At 28.2% G+C, this 20,005-nt stretch overlaps 4 protein-coding genes across 5 annotated transcripts in view; 3 read left to right on the top strand and 1 right to left on the bottom strand.

The window, feature by feature from the left end:
• Positions 1-20,005, bottom strand: part of LOC113386825 (acyl-protein thioesterase 1-like) — an 87,764-nt gene that overhangs the window by 11,275 nt on the left and 56,484 nt on the right. The window lies entirely within an intron of this gene.
• On the top strand, positions 411-1,088 carry LOC113386113 (membrane magnesium transporter 1-like). Its single transcript, XM_026623919.1, is given in 4 exon segments — positions 411-461; positions 526-578; positions 908-1,036; positions 1,038-1,088. Coding segments are annotated over 4 exon segments (267 nt in total). The 5' UTR covers positions 411-427.
• On the top strand, positions 2,896-5,350 carry LOC113386112 (FAST kinase domain-containing protein 5, mitochondrial-like). The gene is given in 6 exon segments (XM_026623918.1): positions 2,896-3,811; positions 3,875-4,307; positions 4,594-4,710; positions 4,713-4,856; positions 4,922-5,145; positions 5,222-5,350. Coding segments are annotated over 6 exon segments (1,794 nt in total). The 5' UTR covers positions 2,896-3,064.
• Positions 11,208-19,843, top strand: LOC113386822 (protein jim lovell-like). Its single transcript, XM_026624582.1, has 8 exons — positions 11,208-11,343; positions 14,793-15,004; positions 15,277-15,717; positions 15,966-16,126; positions 18,107-18,265; positions 18,369-18,560; positions 18,930-19,088; positions 19,295-19,843. The coding sequence occupies exons 2-8, from the start codon at positions 14,803-14,805 to the stop codon at positions 19,763-19,765; spliced, it is 1,785 nt and encodes a 594-aa protein (XP_026480367.1). The 5' UTR covers positions 11,208-11,343; positions 14,793-14,802; the 3' UTR covers positions 19,766-19,843.

The following is a 20,005-nucleotide window of genomic DNA, read 5'->3' as shown; positions in this document are numbered from 1 at the left end:
TTTAATTAAAATATAAAAATTATAGTATATATAGTATATACAGTATAATTATAGTATATTATAGTAATATAATTTATATTTCACTGAATTTATAAAGCAAACCTATTATTCATCGGATATTTTAAAATTTTCATTAAAATATGAAAATTATACTATATAGCATTATCGGTTAAAAAGTGAAAAGTAGATTTTTTATTTGTACATTTCCCGTGTGCGACAAATAGGTTTAGAACCCGTCGTCTGGCGCTACTGTCGTCTCTGCTGTGACAGCAGCTAGATTGTCATCATAATCAATCATAACCTACTTAATTTGGCCGATTCATGCTTAGCGCTGTCAAAATAAAAAATTAATTTATTTAGCGTTATTTTAAATTGTCAGTAAAATGTCAAAATTACTTATAAAATCCTATTATTCATAGGCTTTGTAATGCTATTTCATACAGCTATCTCAGCAGCTCAGCGTGAGTTTAACAAATAAAATTTGTTATTAATTCATTGTGCTATTTCATATATATTGTCTTTTAGATCGAACGTTTTTAAGAAATATGGATGTAGAATTTACCGGCTTGCCGTTCGATGTGAGTATAAATAAAAATGACATATTGTGAACAATATGTTAATGTATTTCAAAAAGTTAAGCATGATGTACTCATTACTAACAGTAACATTAAACATGTTAAAGTCTCGAAACAAATAAATGTATTTATGCACTTTGTGAGTAAGAGTTTCAAATTTGTATTTTCTATTGGGTCTCTACAACGGACCACTACAATAATTAAACAATACACTATACATTTATATTTAAGATTTGCAACTTGCTTTACTGTTTAAATATTAACTAATTGTTTTAGTTAATATTGAAGCATTCATCAGGTTTTCTAATACTTAATAATTTATCAAATTTTAGATAACATTTCAAGGTGTGGCTAGTTTATGTCTGATCATGTTCAGTATCCTACAGACAGGAGGAGACTTCAAAGAAATACGGGCATGTGTGGATTTAAGCGCTAAATTATGGGAAACTAATAGGAATTTTATCCTCATTTTACAAATTTAATCACAGAGGGAAAGTAATTTCTTGCTGTTAACGTAACTTTTTGTTTATTAATTACAATGTTAATAAGATAAGATTATAAGTTTATGTACATAGTGACCATAAATAAGTTTTACAACAGTTTCAAATAAGTCATGTAAAGAATCTACTGGTTACAGGTTAATTTCAATTATTATATTCCTGATTTTAATGTTGATGTTTGTCTAGTTTCTTTATTTTGCACTAATAATATACTGAATATTCTTTAGTAACTAACTCAAAATAATTTGTGCAAATTAGATCTATTATTTACATCCAATCAGATTCCAACATACTCGTTAAGGAACATTTCTCATCCACTTAACAAAAAGAAAGATAAATCACTTTGATGTAGATCTTGTAATGTAAATGTTTTTTTTATGTACATGAATGCAGAGAAGTTTTATCATTTATTAATGCAGGAATTATTTGTGCTTGAGAATAAGACCAACTACTATATCATTTTTCCTTATATAGTATTCTGAAAATAAAAGCATAATAAACGAGTATAATTAAACTAGTTTTTAATTTTAAACTTATATACACAAAACTTTTTGATTGCTAAAATAACATTATATACACAAAATTATGTCTTATTTAAATTGATTACATTTGAAATACAATTTTAAATGCAAAATGCATAATATCACATAACATAATTATAAAGTTGCTAATATCCTAGTAAATCCAACACAAATTGAAACAACAGTTTGCCCTACGCCCCAAAACATGGCATATATAGGGTGACATTTGTAGACAAGATGTACGGTGGACAAAAGCAATCACTGCACTGCTCACCACGCCAGAAGTGATTGGAGATATTATTCCCATCAAAAGAATAAATATTGAAAAAAACTTGCCAAACTGATGCTTCCTTAGTGTAATAAATGCAAATAGAGCAGCAAATACATGAACAACTATAGATGAAATTAACGACCACAGAAATATTTGATACCACATTTCTGAAAACTGGCTCAATGGGTCAAATGATGTAAGACCAAATACATTCCACATTATTTCAGAAGGTACTATTCATTTTAAATATTTATTAAATATAAACATTTTTTGAAGATATCTTGCTGTCTTTTAGTTTGGTGTATATTGCCATCTAACATTGTTAATTATCTATGGATAATTCACGAACTTTTCTTTTCGTACATTAATACTTTATCATAGAGTATGTCATTTTCCTCCCATTATTTTTTGAATTCGTGAAATTTATTGTCATCTGCTGGAGTCTTAAAATATAGGTTAACAGCTGATTGGTAAATGATATGTCAAAACAGGAAGAAGGCAATTACATCAATAAATTCCTTGGCTTTTTAAAGCAATATGTATAATTGTCGACACAAGTACAAAATCACGTTTTATAAATAACACAAATAAAAAGTGTACTTTTGACACTCAGGTTATGGCCATTCGATAGCCATTGATAATATAGTCGTAATATATCGATATTAATATATCGATATGATTCAAATTCAAAAACTAGGTGTGTAAAATTTCACCAAGACAATATTTTACTGCTTTTTGTTCTTGGATAAAAGAAATATATTGTTTTATTTTTAAAAAAAATATATTATTTAAGAAAGGGGTTGTTCTCATGCTTATTTATCTATGGTTGTTCTTTTTGTTCTGAGCTGTGGTACTGATCTGTAATCTGTCAAATTCAAAAATTCAAATTGAAAGTGGATATGCGCATGTAACTTAACCTAAAATGTCAAATGCATTTTAATTTTTGTAATTTGTTTTATATTTTTTAGATGTTGACAAGATTTTTTTATACATATTATAATGTCACATCCACTTAGATATATTGCAAATATTCGAAATATTTCGTTATTTAGTCATGCGACTTCATTTTCGATCAGTAAATCACAATCGTTGCTAAATTTCCAAATTCATGCAGGCCTTGCCAGAAACTTTTATCTATCAAGCATTAGATTTTTGAAATTGTATTGTGACAATGAGAATGCTTTTGCGCATTCAGTGATGGAAACAAATCACCTGTATAGTAAAACGATTTTTCAAAATCAAAATGCCGTATTAGAAAATAATAGCCTCACTGAAAACAATTATCAACAATTAATAGAGGAAGATTGGGACTTAAAGCCTAGCGATGAAATTATAATAGCATTTAAAAAAATTGCAATGTTTGCCAAACATAATCATAAGAAAATATCAAGTTCAGAGTTTAATGAAATGACTAAAGCAATTATAAGTAAAATGGGTGAATGTTCCGATACACAAATTGAAGAACTGTTGTTATATCTGTCATTTTTTGAAGAAGCTGATGGCATAAAGGATTCAAACTTTTGCAGTTTATGGATCGCTCTGGATGAAGCCTGTAAATCCAGATCACATTTTTGGGATATCGACAAAATACTATTTTATTGCGATCTTTGGTATAATTTAAAGTTAGTTAGACATAGTAAATTTATTGAAGCAATTCTTACAAAAGTAGGTCGAAAAGTCAAAACGTTGACACCTCAACAGCTGACTCAGATAATGTTTTATATAAATTCATCACGCCGTCCATTGTGCACTATGATGGACTTTGAAAAAAGTTTGCACAATTGCCTTTGTGAATTATCAACTCATGAAATTGCAATAGCTGCTATGAGTTTTTTCAAAACCAAGACTCCAATACATAATCCTCATCTGCTTGAACATATTATTTATAGAACTATTGAATCTGCTGATAATATACATGAAATCGCTCTATGTGCAATATCAAAGGTATGAAATATAAATAAAAGTTGTTATTATCACAAAAGAATAATTCTCAATATTGTTTTATAGGTTATACGATATTCAATGCCAATTTCATTACAACAACCCTTATCATTTCTTCTACATAACATGGTTAAGCAAATCCCTCGCTTATCATTACTGTGTTGTGTGCATATTGCCCTTTTGGGAACTAATATACAAATGCACAATCCTAAATTAATGAATGAGATAGCTAAAAAGTGTATTGAAAATATTAGTACAATTAGACTCAAAGATATGGAGAGACTAGCCTTCGCATTTACTTTGTTTGATTACGATGATGGAGGCAATAGTATATACTTAAAAATGTTGAAGGAAATAAAAAAGCCTGAACGAGATGAAGAAATAAATAAATATCCCAGGTCTTTTGCTTGTCTTCTGTATTATTTAAGTCTCAGGAATTTATATGACTCTGATTTGTTGAATGAAGTTTTGAGCCCTTCATTTTTAACTAATACTTATGGTAATTTATCATTATAATATATGAATTATATTTTCCTGCACTTACTGATAACTATTGTAAAAAATTACAAAACAAAATATTTGGTTTTGATTCATTTTAGGAGACATCTTTTAAAATATTTCCTTAATTTTGTAAGTTTTGTTGAAGATAAATTACTAAGCATATTTTGTATTCTTCTAAGTTATGTAACTAATAGTTATCTTCTAGTGGAAAAGTTATATAATACAATTTTTAAATTTATGTAATACTTTTAATTGTATTGTTGAATTATGACCTTAAATTTTAGGTGAAGGTTATTATAATATAGGAAGAGAAATTTTATTCCTCGATTGCAGTATTGATGTGGAAATACCTTCTTATAATGGAAATAGATTAAATGGAGTAAAAAGACAAAGATTGGCAAAGAATTTACAAGAAACATTGATCTTAATGGCAAAATACATAAACCTGATTTGTTGTTTGTTGAAGTGTTAAGAAATGTGCAATCATTATATGGAAATGAAAAATATGCTGCTCATGTACATATCTTACCCCATTTTGAGAAATCTGGTAGATTTTCAACCAATATAGATAAATTAATGCGATTTAAAATAAATGCATTATTTAATTTTTAGATATTATGATTTGTTTGGATAATGATGGCGCCCCACAATCTGTTGTGTGGCAAAACTTTTATGAGGCAGGCGCTGTTCAAACTATAGATAAAACAAGTGAATTTAAATGGATAGCAATGATAATTGGAACCAAAAATCAACTTCTCTTTGGGAGCTATCAATATGCTGGACTTTTATTAACAAAGATCAGACAACTTGAAACACTAGGTTATTTACCTATAGTAGTAAGTTGCTTAAATATTTGTTTCATTTCATAAAAATGCTAATTTAATATTTAATTATTATATATTTTATTTAAAGATTCCTTGGCACGAATGGTATCAGTTAACAGATGATAAGAAGCACTTTTATTTAGAAACCAAAATAAATGAAGTAAAAAACTCTGACACCAGATATGCATTGAAGACATCGGATCATAGTCATATTTAAATTAATGGACTGAATATATAAGATGCAATAAAATATATATTAAATGTTATATAAAAAGTTTCTTTTATTTCTTTTTATTAATAAATACTTGATAAATTTAACTAAATTTTATAAAGCAAATGGGCATTTATCAAAGAAATAACAATAATAATATCTCTTATAAGATTCTAGGCTTAGGACAATCTAATTCTTTATATCATTATTACCAATAAATTGGAGTGATAATAGTGTACAATTAGCATGATTTCTCAAGAAGTTTGTTAAAATGAATATAATAGACACAATAAATTCAATCTCACACTCATTTTTTAAATAAAAAGCAAAGCGCAAATATTTGTGAATATATTCTCTCCCTTTTGTTACTTGTTGTTTTATATATTTATGTTTCTAATTTATTTTTTAAACTAAATGCTTAGAATAATTCTTTAAATTTTATTAATTTGTCAGTGCCTATAAATGAGATGTTTTTTTTTAGAAACAATATCATAAAAGCTACTATTAGCTTCTGCAATAAAAGATGTAAAAAAGTGTATTTAAAGTAACCGTTACAAAAAGCATTCATAAATCGGCCTCATATTAATAATTAGTTGTAAGTCACATTTTTCCTTAAGGCAAGACGCGTAAACTTTGCAGCTTGTATGAACTGAAAGTGCGGCCAATTAATCCAAACGATGATGAATGTTTTTATTCAACCACTTTTCGTAGGACTATAATGTTTTAGGATGTTCGTTCATATTTGAATTAATTATAAAACAGCAAAAAAAATGACTCAGCCGATCTTTGCCGAAAAGTAATCAGCATCATAGATAAATAAGCACGATCCCATCTAATGCCTTTCGAACGGCTTTTAAATTTTCGAAATAGATTCATGATTTTTTGCAAAAACATAGCCGTAAAATTTTTATTATTTTAGCTAATGCCATAGAAACGGTTTGGACGATTATCTCGGAAACCTATAATGAAAGACTCCTTCTTATCGAATTTCTTTAATTTAAAATTTTGAAATACGTGCAACCGTTTTTTAAGAAAACGTCGACGAAAAATGAAAAAAATCGGCACATAAACACATACACAATTTTTCTATATTTGGGGTATATATTACATCTCACATGTAGTATTGATAAATCAATTAATTGATATTCAATATTTATAATTCATAATTCAAAATAATTATTTTGAGCTTTAACATACAGAAAGGTTATACGACGGTCTGCGAAAAATAGAAATAATACTTTATTAAATATGCAGAAAAAAGTCTTTCTGTACCATAACCTTTTCTTTCTAAATTTTAATTATGAAAAGAATTCATAAAGAAATTTTTTAAATTTCTGAATATACAAGAAGATGCAATGATTATAATTGAAGAAGAAATTAAAAGATGGATATATACATAACGAATCGATTTTGTTTTCATATTACCAATTATCTCCTTTTAAGAACATATATTATTTAATTATTTGATATTTGGCCGAATAATATATGTATAGATATTCGGTATTCGTCCGAATTTAATAAAATGCCAGTATGAATTTTATAGTTGTTTCAAAGAAAAAGTAAAATATGTGTTCGTCAATTTTTTCAAAACGTGCTTATAATTTTTTAGAAATTTTGAAATTTTTGAAAAAAATATTTCTTTTTGATAAATTTAACTTTTTTATACTTTAATATTTTTTTATTTTGATTTTTTTGAAAATTTTAAACATTTTTAAGCAATGGCGCTGAATAGCTGATTTAGAGTCGAAATATCAAAGCGCGTAAGCGCCGCGTAACAAATGGCATTATTTTTTACTTTTTTTATTGGACCTCCGTAGTCGCTGAACCTTACAGAAATTTGATCAATTCTTCATCTTGTCATGTTTTTTGAATTATTTAAATCGGACGCTCCGTTATCTCAAAAACTGAAATACCATTTTTGGCATTTTTGCCCTGTATCTCAGAAACGGCTAGACCTGCCTTTGCCAAAAAGTAATCAGCACGTCTCTTTATCAGTAGGAAACAAATGTTTTTTGAATTATTCAAATCGATTGATCCGTGTTTGCGAAATCGTCGACAACTTACCTTACGGGAAGTTAAAAATATAAATATTAATATGTAATGTTCAAAATTAAATTAGATTTTATATAATTAACTTCCCGTAGGGTAAGTTATAGTAATCGCAAAAAAATCGAAAATAATTTTTTTTATATATCTTTACGTTTCAGAGGTTTCTGAATATTTTGGCATACCTTAGAAAAAATGGATGTATGTGTGTGTATGTGTGTGTGCGTGTGTGTATGTGTGTTCGGATACAAATTTTCGTCGTCGATTTCGGGAACACGGATGAAGCAATTTGAATAATTAAAAAAAACATTCGATTCGTACTGATAAGGGGACGTGCTGATTAGTTTTTGGCGAAGGCAGGTCTAGCCGTTCCGAAGATATAGCGCAAAAAGTGCCAAAAACGGTCAGTTTTTAAGAGAACGGAGCGTCCGATTTGAATAATTCAAAAAACATTTTACTTATATTAAAAAGATGAAGATGATCAAATTTTAGAAAAAAATTAACTTTGAACTTTGAATAATTTTTAGCAAAAAAAGTAAAAAAAAATGCCATCTGGCGGTCAAAAATGATCATTAGACATATGCACATCAAATTATCAGATATTTTATAGAGATTTTAACAATAAGTATAAATTTTGTTTACATTCCTATGGGTTCCGTACCAATGCTTATCCGTTAGTCGGCGGTGCGGCGCTTACGCGGTTCGATATTTCGTCTCTATGCAGTTAAAGCAGTACGATTGCTTTGAAAAAAATTCAGAATTTCCAAAATATTTATATTATTTTATTATAATAAAATAAACAACTTTTAAAATAAAGAACTTTTTTTTCAATAAAATTTCAAAATACACTTTTCTTCAAAAAGTCTTTTTTTTTCAAAAAAAGTAAATATTTGTCAAAAATTTATAGTTTCTCAAAAATCTAGTTTTTCAGAGTAAATTTTTTTCAAAAATGTTAATCTTTAAAAAAAAAAATTTTTTTTTTGTACGGGAAGTATGGCATCGTACCTTAAGGCACGATGCCATGCGCCCCACTAGTTTAATTTTGAACATTTTAATATTGAAATTAATTCTTTCTTTAAAGAGATATAATTTGCAATGAAAATAGGATTTTTTATGTGTATATAAAAAAATCTGATCTGAAATCCCATTTATTTGATTTTGCAGCAATATATTAATATCCTGAAATATATAGCAAATTTTACGTGCAAAAAATGATATTTTACCCCTTCGGAATGAAGCCTGGAAAACGTCGATATTTTAAGAAATTATATGTCATATCGTATTAGTCTGCGTTTTTATGAGATTCCATTTTACGAAAACCTTAACAAAGAAATTTGAGAAATATTACACTGTATTCGCTGGCGGAGGGCGCACGCTTTACTTACGACCATGCGCGCAGCTCAGCTCGCCGCTTCTCTCGGCTCGGAACTCACACATAGACGATGAATACATCAAGCGGCTTAAGGATGTTCAATCTGTACTACGGTGGATAATAAATATTTATTACTTATTAATAAAAAAATTAATCATTTTATATTAATAAAATTAATTAATTAAATTTATCATTATTTTATTTATATTATTTATTAATTTTATTTTTATTAGTATTTGCTTATATTTTATATCAAATCATATTACGGATATTATTTTCATGTAAATTTTATCCTTTGCACTTTTATTTATTTAAATTTATATTATTTAACAATATTACTAGATGTTAATAATTTAACAGTTGTAATACTTATTGAAATTAAAAAAAATGATTAATTAATAACTTTATATACTATTTGTGAATTTGTGCCGTTCCCTTAAGTGGAGTGTAACTCCATGTAAATTATAGGGTAGATATTAAAAAAAATCGATTTTCCTTTTTTTCATATTTTCAAAGTTCTTCTATTTAATAATATGTTGTTTTTTTTAAATTTCTATTTGGCCTCGCTTACTCTGAGCATTTAGCCACCTACAACATTTTTATTTATTTACACTCTATACCAATTTTTATATCATATTTAATCTATATATATAAATCTATAAGAATATAGAATATATTCTTCTTCTTTTTAATTTCTTCAATTTTTGCTTTTTTTTCTATCAAATTTCTAATTCTATTCAACTTCTATTTTCATTCCATTTTTTTTCTTCTTCATTCTTCTTTTTAATCTCAGCAAATTCTGAAACTTTTTCTTCTTACTCCTAATACAATTCAGCTGTTCGAATTCTGTAATTCCTATTTTTCCTATTTTTTATTCAATTTCTACTTAACAAATACAATTTTCATTTAATTTCAAATTAACTACAATTTTTTTGCATAAATTCTAAGTCAATGACAGGATTCGATCCAAAAATCTCTGAAGTGTGAATCGAGCACCCTACCATGTGAGCTATGCTCGCCACATTTTAATAATATGTGTACGAAAGGATTTTTTAAATCTAAATTATTTTCGTAGATACAGCTGTTTAACCATGATAATCCTCTTCTGTTTGCAAAACTTTAAACTAAGTGCTTTTCTCTAAACTGTATTCTTCAATATTATGCCCACGATATCTTGAGATCTACGAAAAAGACCGATTTACTTGAAATTTTCATAGAATCTTTTTTATAGACTTCTCTCAAGCATATACTAGCTTTATCTCCAAATTTTAATTGTTACTATTTTTAAATGATTCGAGAAACTCAAAAAGTAGCGAGAAAAATGATTGTTTTTTTTGTAACTCAATCCTGGTATATGATAAACGAGACAAAACCGAAACTTTCACATGAAACATGCAAAAACTAGTAAAGGACTTGCAAGTCCTCTGAGAAGTGCAAGCAGCCTTTACAATAAACTACCGGGCGAACTGACAATGACGGACCTGAACAAATTCAAAATTAAATTGAAAAATTACATAAGATAAAAATGAAATAAATGAGATAAAATTTCTTATTTTAAATACTATATTACTTCTGCTCTGTTAAAATATTAATATTAATATTAATTACAATTACGTATGTATGTGCACAAGCGTTCTGTGTATATATGTGTATATAATAGTAATAAGTGAAAATATATAGATGCCTTGTAATGTAATTTTGTTACATAAAATTTAGATTTTTTTTTGTTATAATTGCTGTGATCTCTCGAACCAGAACAATTGTCTGACTGAGATACAGTATGCATGAATTATATCAAATAAATAAATAAATAAATAAAATATGCCATAGTGACATCATTCTAGATTAACAATATTTTCTTTTTTTCCATTTCGGATTTATAGGAGGGTTTCAATCGTGGGCATGAACACTAGTAAATTTTTTGAGAACCCCCACTTTAAGAACTGCTAATTTTTAAAATTACTATTATTTTTCTCTGTGTACTCCTGTTTGAATAAATCATAAAAAAATGACTTTAAAAAAATTAATTGCCTTTTTTAAGAAAATAATTGCATACTTTGAACAGGTATATAGCGCATCGTATATTTTCTACAAATTTATGAGAATTAATAAAAATAATAATAATTAAAACTTTGAAAAAAAAATATGTATAATATTTCAATATTATTACATATACTGAACAAATAAATATTGAAAAATAAAAACTATAAAAATATAAAATACTCAGAAAAAAATACTTAACAAATATAGCTTTTCATATTTCAATTTTTATTACCATTTTAATATACGATTTCTACCTCTCGTGCAAAGATTGTGTATTCAAAAGTTTTACAACAATGTATGAAATTAAAAACTTGCAGAATCCTTCAAGTTTGTTCCTTGCTAACGCACACAAATAAGCCAAATTCGAACCGGGTGGGGGTATATTTTCATGCGTTATTTAGCGTCATTCTATAGAATCATGTTTGAATCAGTAAATTTATGCCCTTCGGATAGTGAGTTGAAATTTTATATTAACGATTTTCAAATAATATATAGAAGATTATTGGTGTTGTTGTAAAATTACTTCAGTGTTATTTATGTAAGTATTAATATACATGTAATTAGATGTTTTTGTGTATTTGGATGGGAGATGTTTATTTATTTAGATTTGTTTACATGTGTAAATCGATCCTAAAAAAATGTCATTCGTATAGTAAAGTTATGCATATCAGTAAGGAAGATAAATGCAACCCGGCATATTTTTTAAATGAATTTGAATACTTGCACCGACTAATCAAAATTAATATAAATAATAATTGATATTTGAAATTGTCTTTATTTATGAATTTTAAATTATATCATTCACGGCAGGTTGTTATATATAAAAAACAATGTTGTGATAATTTTTAAATCGCCTATGTTTGCCAATATTTTTATAAATTCATTTTAAAATTAATAACTAGTAGTAATTAAAATTAAATAATAATATTACGATTATAAAAAACAAATTCACTATGATTTATGAAGAACGCAAGCGGAATTTAATAAGTGCATCATTATAGATTCTTATATTTGTGATGGTAGACAATCATTACTTGGCTTTTTCTCCTGCTATTATTTCGTGAAAAAGAGAAAGATTTCATAGCGAGAGGGAGATGTAGGATAAGCAGAAGAAAACTTTTATCGATCCAAATTTATACCAATTTATATACATAGGTTCGAAAACAATATTTCATCTTCAGAGTTCATCACTTTTATAAAACATTTATATTTTAAATTTACATTTATATGCGCCTTTCAATTAAATTATAAATTCTATTATTTTATATTTCCTCTATTTTACCGGTGTACCTTTATTTTAAATTACAGTTATTTAAACTCAGTTTTGGTTTGCCTTTTTATTACATTCATCCCAAAATTCGAAAGCCAAATTGTCAAGGTTCTCAACGTCAATTTGTATTTGTGTATGTATCCGTAGGTAAAATTCCACCCGAATCCTGCATGTATGCGTTTAATACCTGTCTCGCCACATATTTTTTTGCTTCCTTCTGGGGTCCAAATATTATTTTTTCTTGAATAAAATGCATCAAACCAATATTTCAAATACGATCATTTTTATTATAAGTTCATAAATCATATTTATAAACTAAATTTTATTTTAAAGTAAATCCTATAAGGTCAAATAGGTCTTAAGAATAAAATCACCGGGTTTTGGTAAAGGGATTTTTACTGAAATCCGAACAATTTTACGATCTTTATCATAGTATTTGTTAATTAAAATATTTATAATTTTTCCCAAAAAATAATTTCCTATTACTGTTTTCTTTATTATTAAAAAAAGAGAAATGCAATGAATCTATACTATATGATCTCGGCAAATATAATATTAATTTATATCCGTTTGCTTAATTTAAATAATATAAAAAATATAGTCGAAGCATTCTTTTATAATTCTCTTATCAACAAGTTAGTATTCAATAATAATGTACCACATGTAGATTTTTTTTTTTTTTTAATTTGAAATGCATTTAACGAGGGCATTAAATTTCTAATTTTATACTTATAATTTTTTTTACTTTTCATAAAAGCACTTCTTATATTTTAAATATGTAAAGAATGAATTTTAGAATTATTTAAATTTTTGAATTTGTAAAACTACTCAATTATTATGTTTTGCGAGAAAAGACTGATATTTTTAGATATTTTTTGCCGAGAAGACGGAATTTTATGCTACGAAAAATTAAAGTCAGAAAATTAAACCCCGCCCTTTCACTCATTTATTGAACACGATTTTTAAATTTCGACTACCGAATTGCATTTTAACATATTATATAGAATTTAATTATTTATATAAATATTATTAATTTAATATATATATATATATATAATATATATAATATTTCAATAAATGTAAGTTAGTTGTTAATATTTTTCGAACGAAGTACCATCAGAGTTAACAATTGTGATGAAAATAATAGCAAATTTTTTTTGCTTGATAGAACGATAGACGAACTCTATTTGTATTATTAATAAGTCATTATCAATAAAGTATTAAATATTAATTAATTATAATAAGGCAGCTATAATAGAAATATGAAAACGGTTTTCAACTGAAAATCACAAAATACAAAATATATTTTCAATGCATTATTGAAAAGATTTTCACAGTTTTAATTATATTAATAAGCGCGCTTTTTGAAAAATGCTTCTATAAGACAATAATATGGCAGAGAGGATTGTAATATTATACTTTATAAAAATAGCCAAATCTTTAATTTTTCAGAATTTTTGGATTTTTACTTAGATTTGACTGATTCATATTGGCTCATTATTTTCCTATTCCCAAAGGCAGGCCCGTGGTCTGAGAACACCATATGCCAAATGTGGTTTAGTTAACTCTCTTTGCTCTTATAATTGTGTTAACTTTGAAAAATACTGTTTCTTGTGCTTCAGCTTTAAGTTCTTTACATTTTACTCTTCTCGAATAAGTCGCCCATATCCCCATCCTCGTTTCTTTAGATAATGCCGTGAAGACTCTCTAATTCCAATCTGGGTTCGATCTAGTTTTCTCGCCCTTAACTGTTTTTCATTTAATATCAAGTTGGTGCATTTATCGATTCCATTTTTCTCCAGCGCCATATCTCGAAACTATCCATCAGGTTGTTAATAACGATGGAATGTAGAGTAGAAGTATCTGATCTGATATGTAGTACATTATCTGATCAGATATAGAATCTGATTATTCTTCCGCAAACACAGACTTAGTTAATTGAGCAATTATAAACCTTTTCAAGTACTTGAAATGATACACGTCTCCCAATATAAAATCTCTATTCACAAGTCTCATCACTTCCAACTATTCCAACGATTCTGTTCCCTACCTCATGGAACGATGGAATTTAGAGTCGAAGTATCTGATCTGATGTAGTAAATCTGATATAATGTATTTTATTAGTTTCTTTCGCAAACAAAAACTTAGTTATTTAGGTAATTATAAACCTTTCCAAGTACTTGAAATGAGACACGTCTCCCAATATAAAATCTCTATTTGCAAGTCTCATCACTTCCAACTATTCTAACGATTCTGCTCTCAACCTCATTGAACGATGGAATTTAGAGCCGAAGTATCTGATCGATTGTAGTACATTATCTGATCTAATGTATTATTAGTTTATTTCGCAAGTTAGTTAATTTAATTAATAAAGACTTAGTTAATTAGGTAATTATAAACCTTCCCAAGTACTTAAAATGATACGGGTCTCCCAATATAAAATCTCTATTTGCAAGTCTCATCACTTCCAACTATTCTAACGATTCTGTTCTCAACCTCATTGAACGATGTAATTTAGAGTTGAAGTATCTGATCTGATGCAGTACATTATGTGATCTAATGCATTTTATTAGTTCCTTTCGCTAACGAAGACTTAGTTAATTAGGTAATAAACCTTTCCAAGTACTTGTTCCAATATAATTGTATAGAGATTTTTATAGAGATTTCTCCTCCTATTCCTACGATTCTGTTCTCAACTTCATTGATCTTTGTTGCAGATTTAATAAGATGATGAATATGAATCCTGCGAAACCGCAAGTATCGATTGCAAATATAAAACTTGTCACTCCAGCCATGGTGGTTGCCCAAGCCCAGAATAGTGCGACGAAACCGCGCAAACTGAATTTTACCTTACCCGAAGTGGAATGCCTGTTGAAATGCGTTCTGCAATATCGCGATGTGGTACTATTCAGCGTCCAAGGAGGAAGAGGTAATATAAATATATCTTATGAACAATGTGTTTTTGAACTATAAAATTGAATAAGTGTGTAAATAAAAAAAGTTTATGTCTCGAACCTAAATCTATTTTACTAATCAACGAGCTTTTATGAAAATCCAAAGTTGCTCCTGTTTTACTGTATTAAAGATCTAAAATCTGATTATTATCAGCATTCTTCTAAAGGTTATTTATGCAGTAGATTTGTACTTTTCAATCGATTTCATTTAAATTTGTAAATTATTCACATGAATGTTATCATTTAGGAGATGTTTCGAACAAGAATTCTCCTTGGCTTCAGACTTGGGAGAAAATTGCTGTTGCAGTGTCCAAAGTGGAGAAAATTCATCGTACCGAAGCTGATTGTCGTAAAAAGTGGACCTATTTAAAATGGGAGGCTAGGAATACTAGCAAACCAACACGCGATATCGTATCCAAATGCGTATTCGATATATTAACATCACGGAATGGCGATTCGATTGATATCAATTTAACTAAAAATAATTCATACAACAATATATCATACAATAATGATAACAGACAACAAAAACCAACTGCAATAGACAATCTTTATAAAGCTACCACAAATTTTACCGATTTACCACCGCTGGTGAAAATCGAGAGTGGTGATGATTCTGGAAGCGGCGGTGAAACTTATCCTGCGATGTTATGCAGGAGTATACTTATGAATCACAAAACAGATGAACGTAAGTTAATATTTTGTGTATTAGGTATACTACTTTTTTACATTACAGTATTAGGATTTACTCAATTCGAACTATTTAACTAGAAGAACTAATCACCGTTGACGTGAGCTATTGTATAACAATAGCAAAAAGTAATCTCAAATAATACTATATTAAAAAAAATATTGAATCATATATATAACATATATGTAAGAATCATAATATATATACTTTAAAAATTTCTTTAATGTATATTTTTTTCTGAATAGGAAATGGTTTTTCAAATGTACCTACACCCGCTATTGAGCGCAAAGATCGCAATGTGAGCAATGTAATGTCCAATATTTCGAACATACAAGAGCATGTCAAATCACAAGTATATAATCAATATACAAAAACGAAAATATCACCATCACCTGTTCAAGAGAAGGTAATTATATTTCATTTTAGCCACATACTCATTGTTATGCCTTTACCATGTGTTAATATGTAATGTTAACACACTATAGGCGGGCCCCGTAAAATTACGCTCTGCGAGGACTGTTGCTTATCGGCGGGCAAGGTATTATTACGCTTTAAACAGACTAACTTTAAAAGCGAGTCAAAATACTTTTATCTGATCGGTTTGTACATGATATTGAAAGAATAGCTGATACTTTTCTCTAGATTCAGTTGATTTACGTATTGAAAGACTTTTAGAATAAGAAACAATATGTTTTATCTTCAAGTTTCTTTTCATTTAAGCTACTCGCAATTTGTTTTGTCTTTGTTTGATAAATATGCAGAATTTACAACAATAAAAAGTTGTTCAATATATATTTTATCAAATATTTTAGTTATTAGTCAGATTTGTATAGTTCAACTCTTTCTTACATTGTTATTTGCAATAATGAAATAATGGCATCGGATAGCGATAGTAAAGTTTGCGCCAATAATTTATCACAAATTGGAAGTGATTTTGATATTACTGTTTTTGGTAGTGTATGTGGATGAAGATTTTTTTCATCCTAGAAGACGTAGAGTTTTACCGATTATTTCCAGAGATTCTGGAAATAATGACGATGAAGAAGTGGAGTGGTCAGAATTTGACAATCCTCCAATTATTGAATCATTTTTAGGTCAAAGTTGCGTTGTTTTGAAACGAAATAGTTTAATTGAAGTGGTTCAGCTATTTTTGCAATTTTGGTCCCAGCACCTCTTCATAAGGGGTGATTTTTTCCATAAATTTCACGTATGTAAAAAGTGGTTTATATATCTACTGTACGTTAAATTTTTAACTTTCCGTAGGTTAGTTATAACTAACCTATATATAGTAATGGGCGGAAAATCAAGAATGAAAATTTTTCCATTTTTCTACGGTTTTTGGGTTTCTGAACATTTTGGCATACCTCATTAGAAATGGATGTGTCTGTGTGTGTGCGTGTGTTTTTGGTGGCCGCATTTTTTCGTTCACGGGTTTCGTTTTCGGGCGCACGGATCAACCGATTTGAATGGTTCAAAAAACATTCGATTCCTATTGATAGGGAGATGTGCTCATTAGTTTTTGGCAATCGCAGGTCCAGCCGTTACGGAGATACAGAGCAAAAAGTGCAGAAAATAGAAATCGAGTTTTTGAGAGAACGGAGCATCCGATTTGAATTTTAACTAAAAAACATTAAATTAGTAATGACTGGGAGAAGGGTTGATTAGTTTTTGGCAAAGGCAGGTTCAGCAATTTCAAAGATACGGAGCTAAATGTACACAAAATGGCAGTTTTTGATAGAAATAAGCATCCGAATAGAATGATTCAAAAAACATTCTGATTGTGTTGACATAACAATTGCTTTAGAAAAAAAATATTTCATTGAATACTCAATATTCCTCGAACATTTCGTTATGGTACAGGAAGTTTCAGCAATTTGCCTTAAGGCACGATGCCATACGCCACTAGTTTTTGTTAGTTTCATGTTTAATTATGCATCAATTAAATAATTTTTTTATAGTTCAAAACAACCAGACGGTTTTTTTTTTTAAAAAAAAGAGTTATAAAAAATATGTTCAATGTGACAGCCATTTGTGTTCATGCGAGGCGACGGAAAGAACACTCGTGTCGAGCAAGCGATTTGCCCGCTACACATATCAGTTTGGTCTGACGAGTATTTTTACGGGCCCGCCTATAGTGTGTTAATATGAATCATATTTCAATTTTTTTTTAAATATTGAAAATTGCTAGCTCCAGTTTTGTGTTACATAAAAAGCATGCATGTTTTCAAACTAAGATTTAATATCATTGACATCTGGCAACTTGTTCTAAAGACTTCATAAAATGCTAGATTAAAAAATATAATTACAGGATATAAAATATTTTAGAGTTGTTTGAGGAATGTATTTATATCATGATATGCATTTAATGATTTATGTTTTTTTCCAGAAACTTATTATACCAGATATTCCATCATCTCAAGACGTTTGCTTACGTTGGAACAGTCATCATAGCAACATGCAAAAAACATTTTCAATGCTTCTCGACTCTGAGGAATTTGTAGATGTGACTCTTGCTTGCGAAGGACAATTTATTAAATGCCACAAGGTTAGATAGATAAAACAAATACTAATTTATTTTATCTAATATACTACATTCAAGACATATGAACCATTTTTATCTCACACTATTTATATATTATGTTTTTTAGATGGTTTTATCATCATGTAGTGGATTTTTCTCTGATTTATTCCGAGAAAATCCATGTCAACACCCAGTGGTAGTATTGCGGGGATCGGCACTCTGGGAGATACGGGCCTTGGTGGATTTTATGTATCGGGGTGAAGTCAATGTGCAGCAAAATCGCTTAGCTGAATTTCTTGCTGCAGCGGAAGAATTTCGGGTACTTTACACTATCAAATTATAATTTAATTGCCAGTTAATTATTGATGATTGTTTGTTCTTGCAATCCATTAATCGACATATAATGGAATTTTATGCATAATTGTATTCCTTAACATTCAAAGACGACATGCAGACATTATTTGTATTTAAATAATTAATTCAATTGAAGCATATTATGTTTTTGTCACTTCCAAAATTTTTAATATTAAGCCATGTATTATTGAAATAATCTATTTAATAGTTTTTAGTACTTTCGGTTTACAAGCTCCTCCTTGTGATGAAAAGAATGATTTATTTTAATAATTATTTCACAAAATATGACCTAATTTCATATTTGGAATTTTCTAACAATTTTTTTATATTATAGGTAAAAGGACTTGCTAACTCTGCTCCTCGAGAACATGAAAACTCTAATTCTTCGGATTTGAAACATGAGGAAATTGTTACAGATGAATCAGTTTTACTTCAAGCTGCACTTCAACAAAATTATGGTTTAAAGCGAAAATATAGCCAATCCTTCCAAAAAGTAAGCTTAAAAAATCATTAATATAAATAGCACAGAATTAGAAAGCCATATTTGTTTTTTGGTGATGGTTAAAACAGAAAAAAATTGTTGTGATAATCATATCAAAACATATTTTAATTTAATTCATTGACAATCAACCAAAATCAATTTTGTGATATCCTAATATTAAAAAAAAATTTCATTAACTCTCAATTAAACATTTTTAGAGTACAAGTTCAGAAAAGCACATGAGGCGACATAGTGATACTTGGAATAACACATATAAGACAAACGCCAAGGCACAAAATTTTACAAATGGAACAGCTGGATCAGACAACAATGCTATTCGAAATACAATTAGACATAATTCAATCAGTGCAAAAGAAGATATTATAAATAATACAATGGCACATGACATCCTACAACCATATATCAAAGAAGAGCAACCGGAGAGAGAGAGTAGTGATGAAAATTCAGCAGAATCAGAGGAAAACCTGGACAGTGAAAAGTTTGAATACGATGAATCTAAGGAAAAATCACCGACAACCTCTAATGAAGCGGACTATGAATCATTTATTTACAGTGAAGAAATTTTGTGCAATGAATATACCGACAATAACAAAGAGCAGATAGAATTTCTAAAACATACTGTGCAGTTAAAACCTAGACATGATAGCGACTCGAGTAAAGATGATTGATAAAGAAAATATATATAATTGATATAAAATAATCTAATTTATATATAGAGCAAGATTTGAATAATCTGAACAACTAACAACCACCCTTATGATAGTTTATTTTTACGTTATTTTTTATGAATATATAGAAATTTTTATGTAATTTTGTATGAACATATAGAACAAAGTTTTTTTTTTTATTATTTTAAGGTACCTAAACCTAATAGATTATTATATATAGATTTTTTTAAAATATGACGT

This window comes from Ctenocephalides felis, unplaced genomic scaffold (assembly GCF_003426905.1).
Source record: "Ctenocephalides felis isolate EL2017-DRISC unplaced genomic scaffold, ASM342690v1 CF-g0.4_SCAFFOLD_03571, whole genome shotgun sequence".
Taxonomy (NCBI): domain Eukaryota; kingdom Metazoa; phylum Arthropoda; class Insecta; order Siphonaptera; family Pulicidae; genus Ctenocephalides; species Ctenocephalides felis.
The sequence above is the reverse complement of the archived record's forward strand: the minus strand, read 5'-3'. Positions and strand labels throughout refer to the sequence as shown.

Excerpts from the sequence above, each read along its gene's own strand:
- LOC113386822 (XM_026624582.1), top strand. The coding sequence starts at position 14,803 with ATGATGAATATGAATCCTGCGAAACCGCAAGTATCGATTGCAAATATA. Across the intron at positions 15,005-15,276 it reads CAGCGTCCAAGGAGGAAGAG|GAGATGTTTCGAACAAGAAT; the intron begins GTAATATAAATA and ends GTTATCATTTAG. Across the intron at positions 16,127-18,106 it reads CATCACCTGTTCAAGAGAAG|AAACTTATTATACCAGATAT; the intron begins GTAATTATATTT and ends GTTTTTTTCCAG.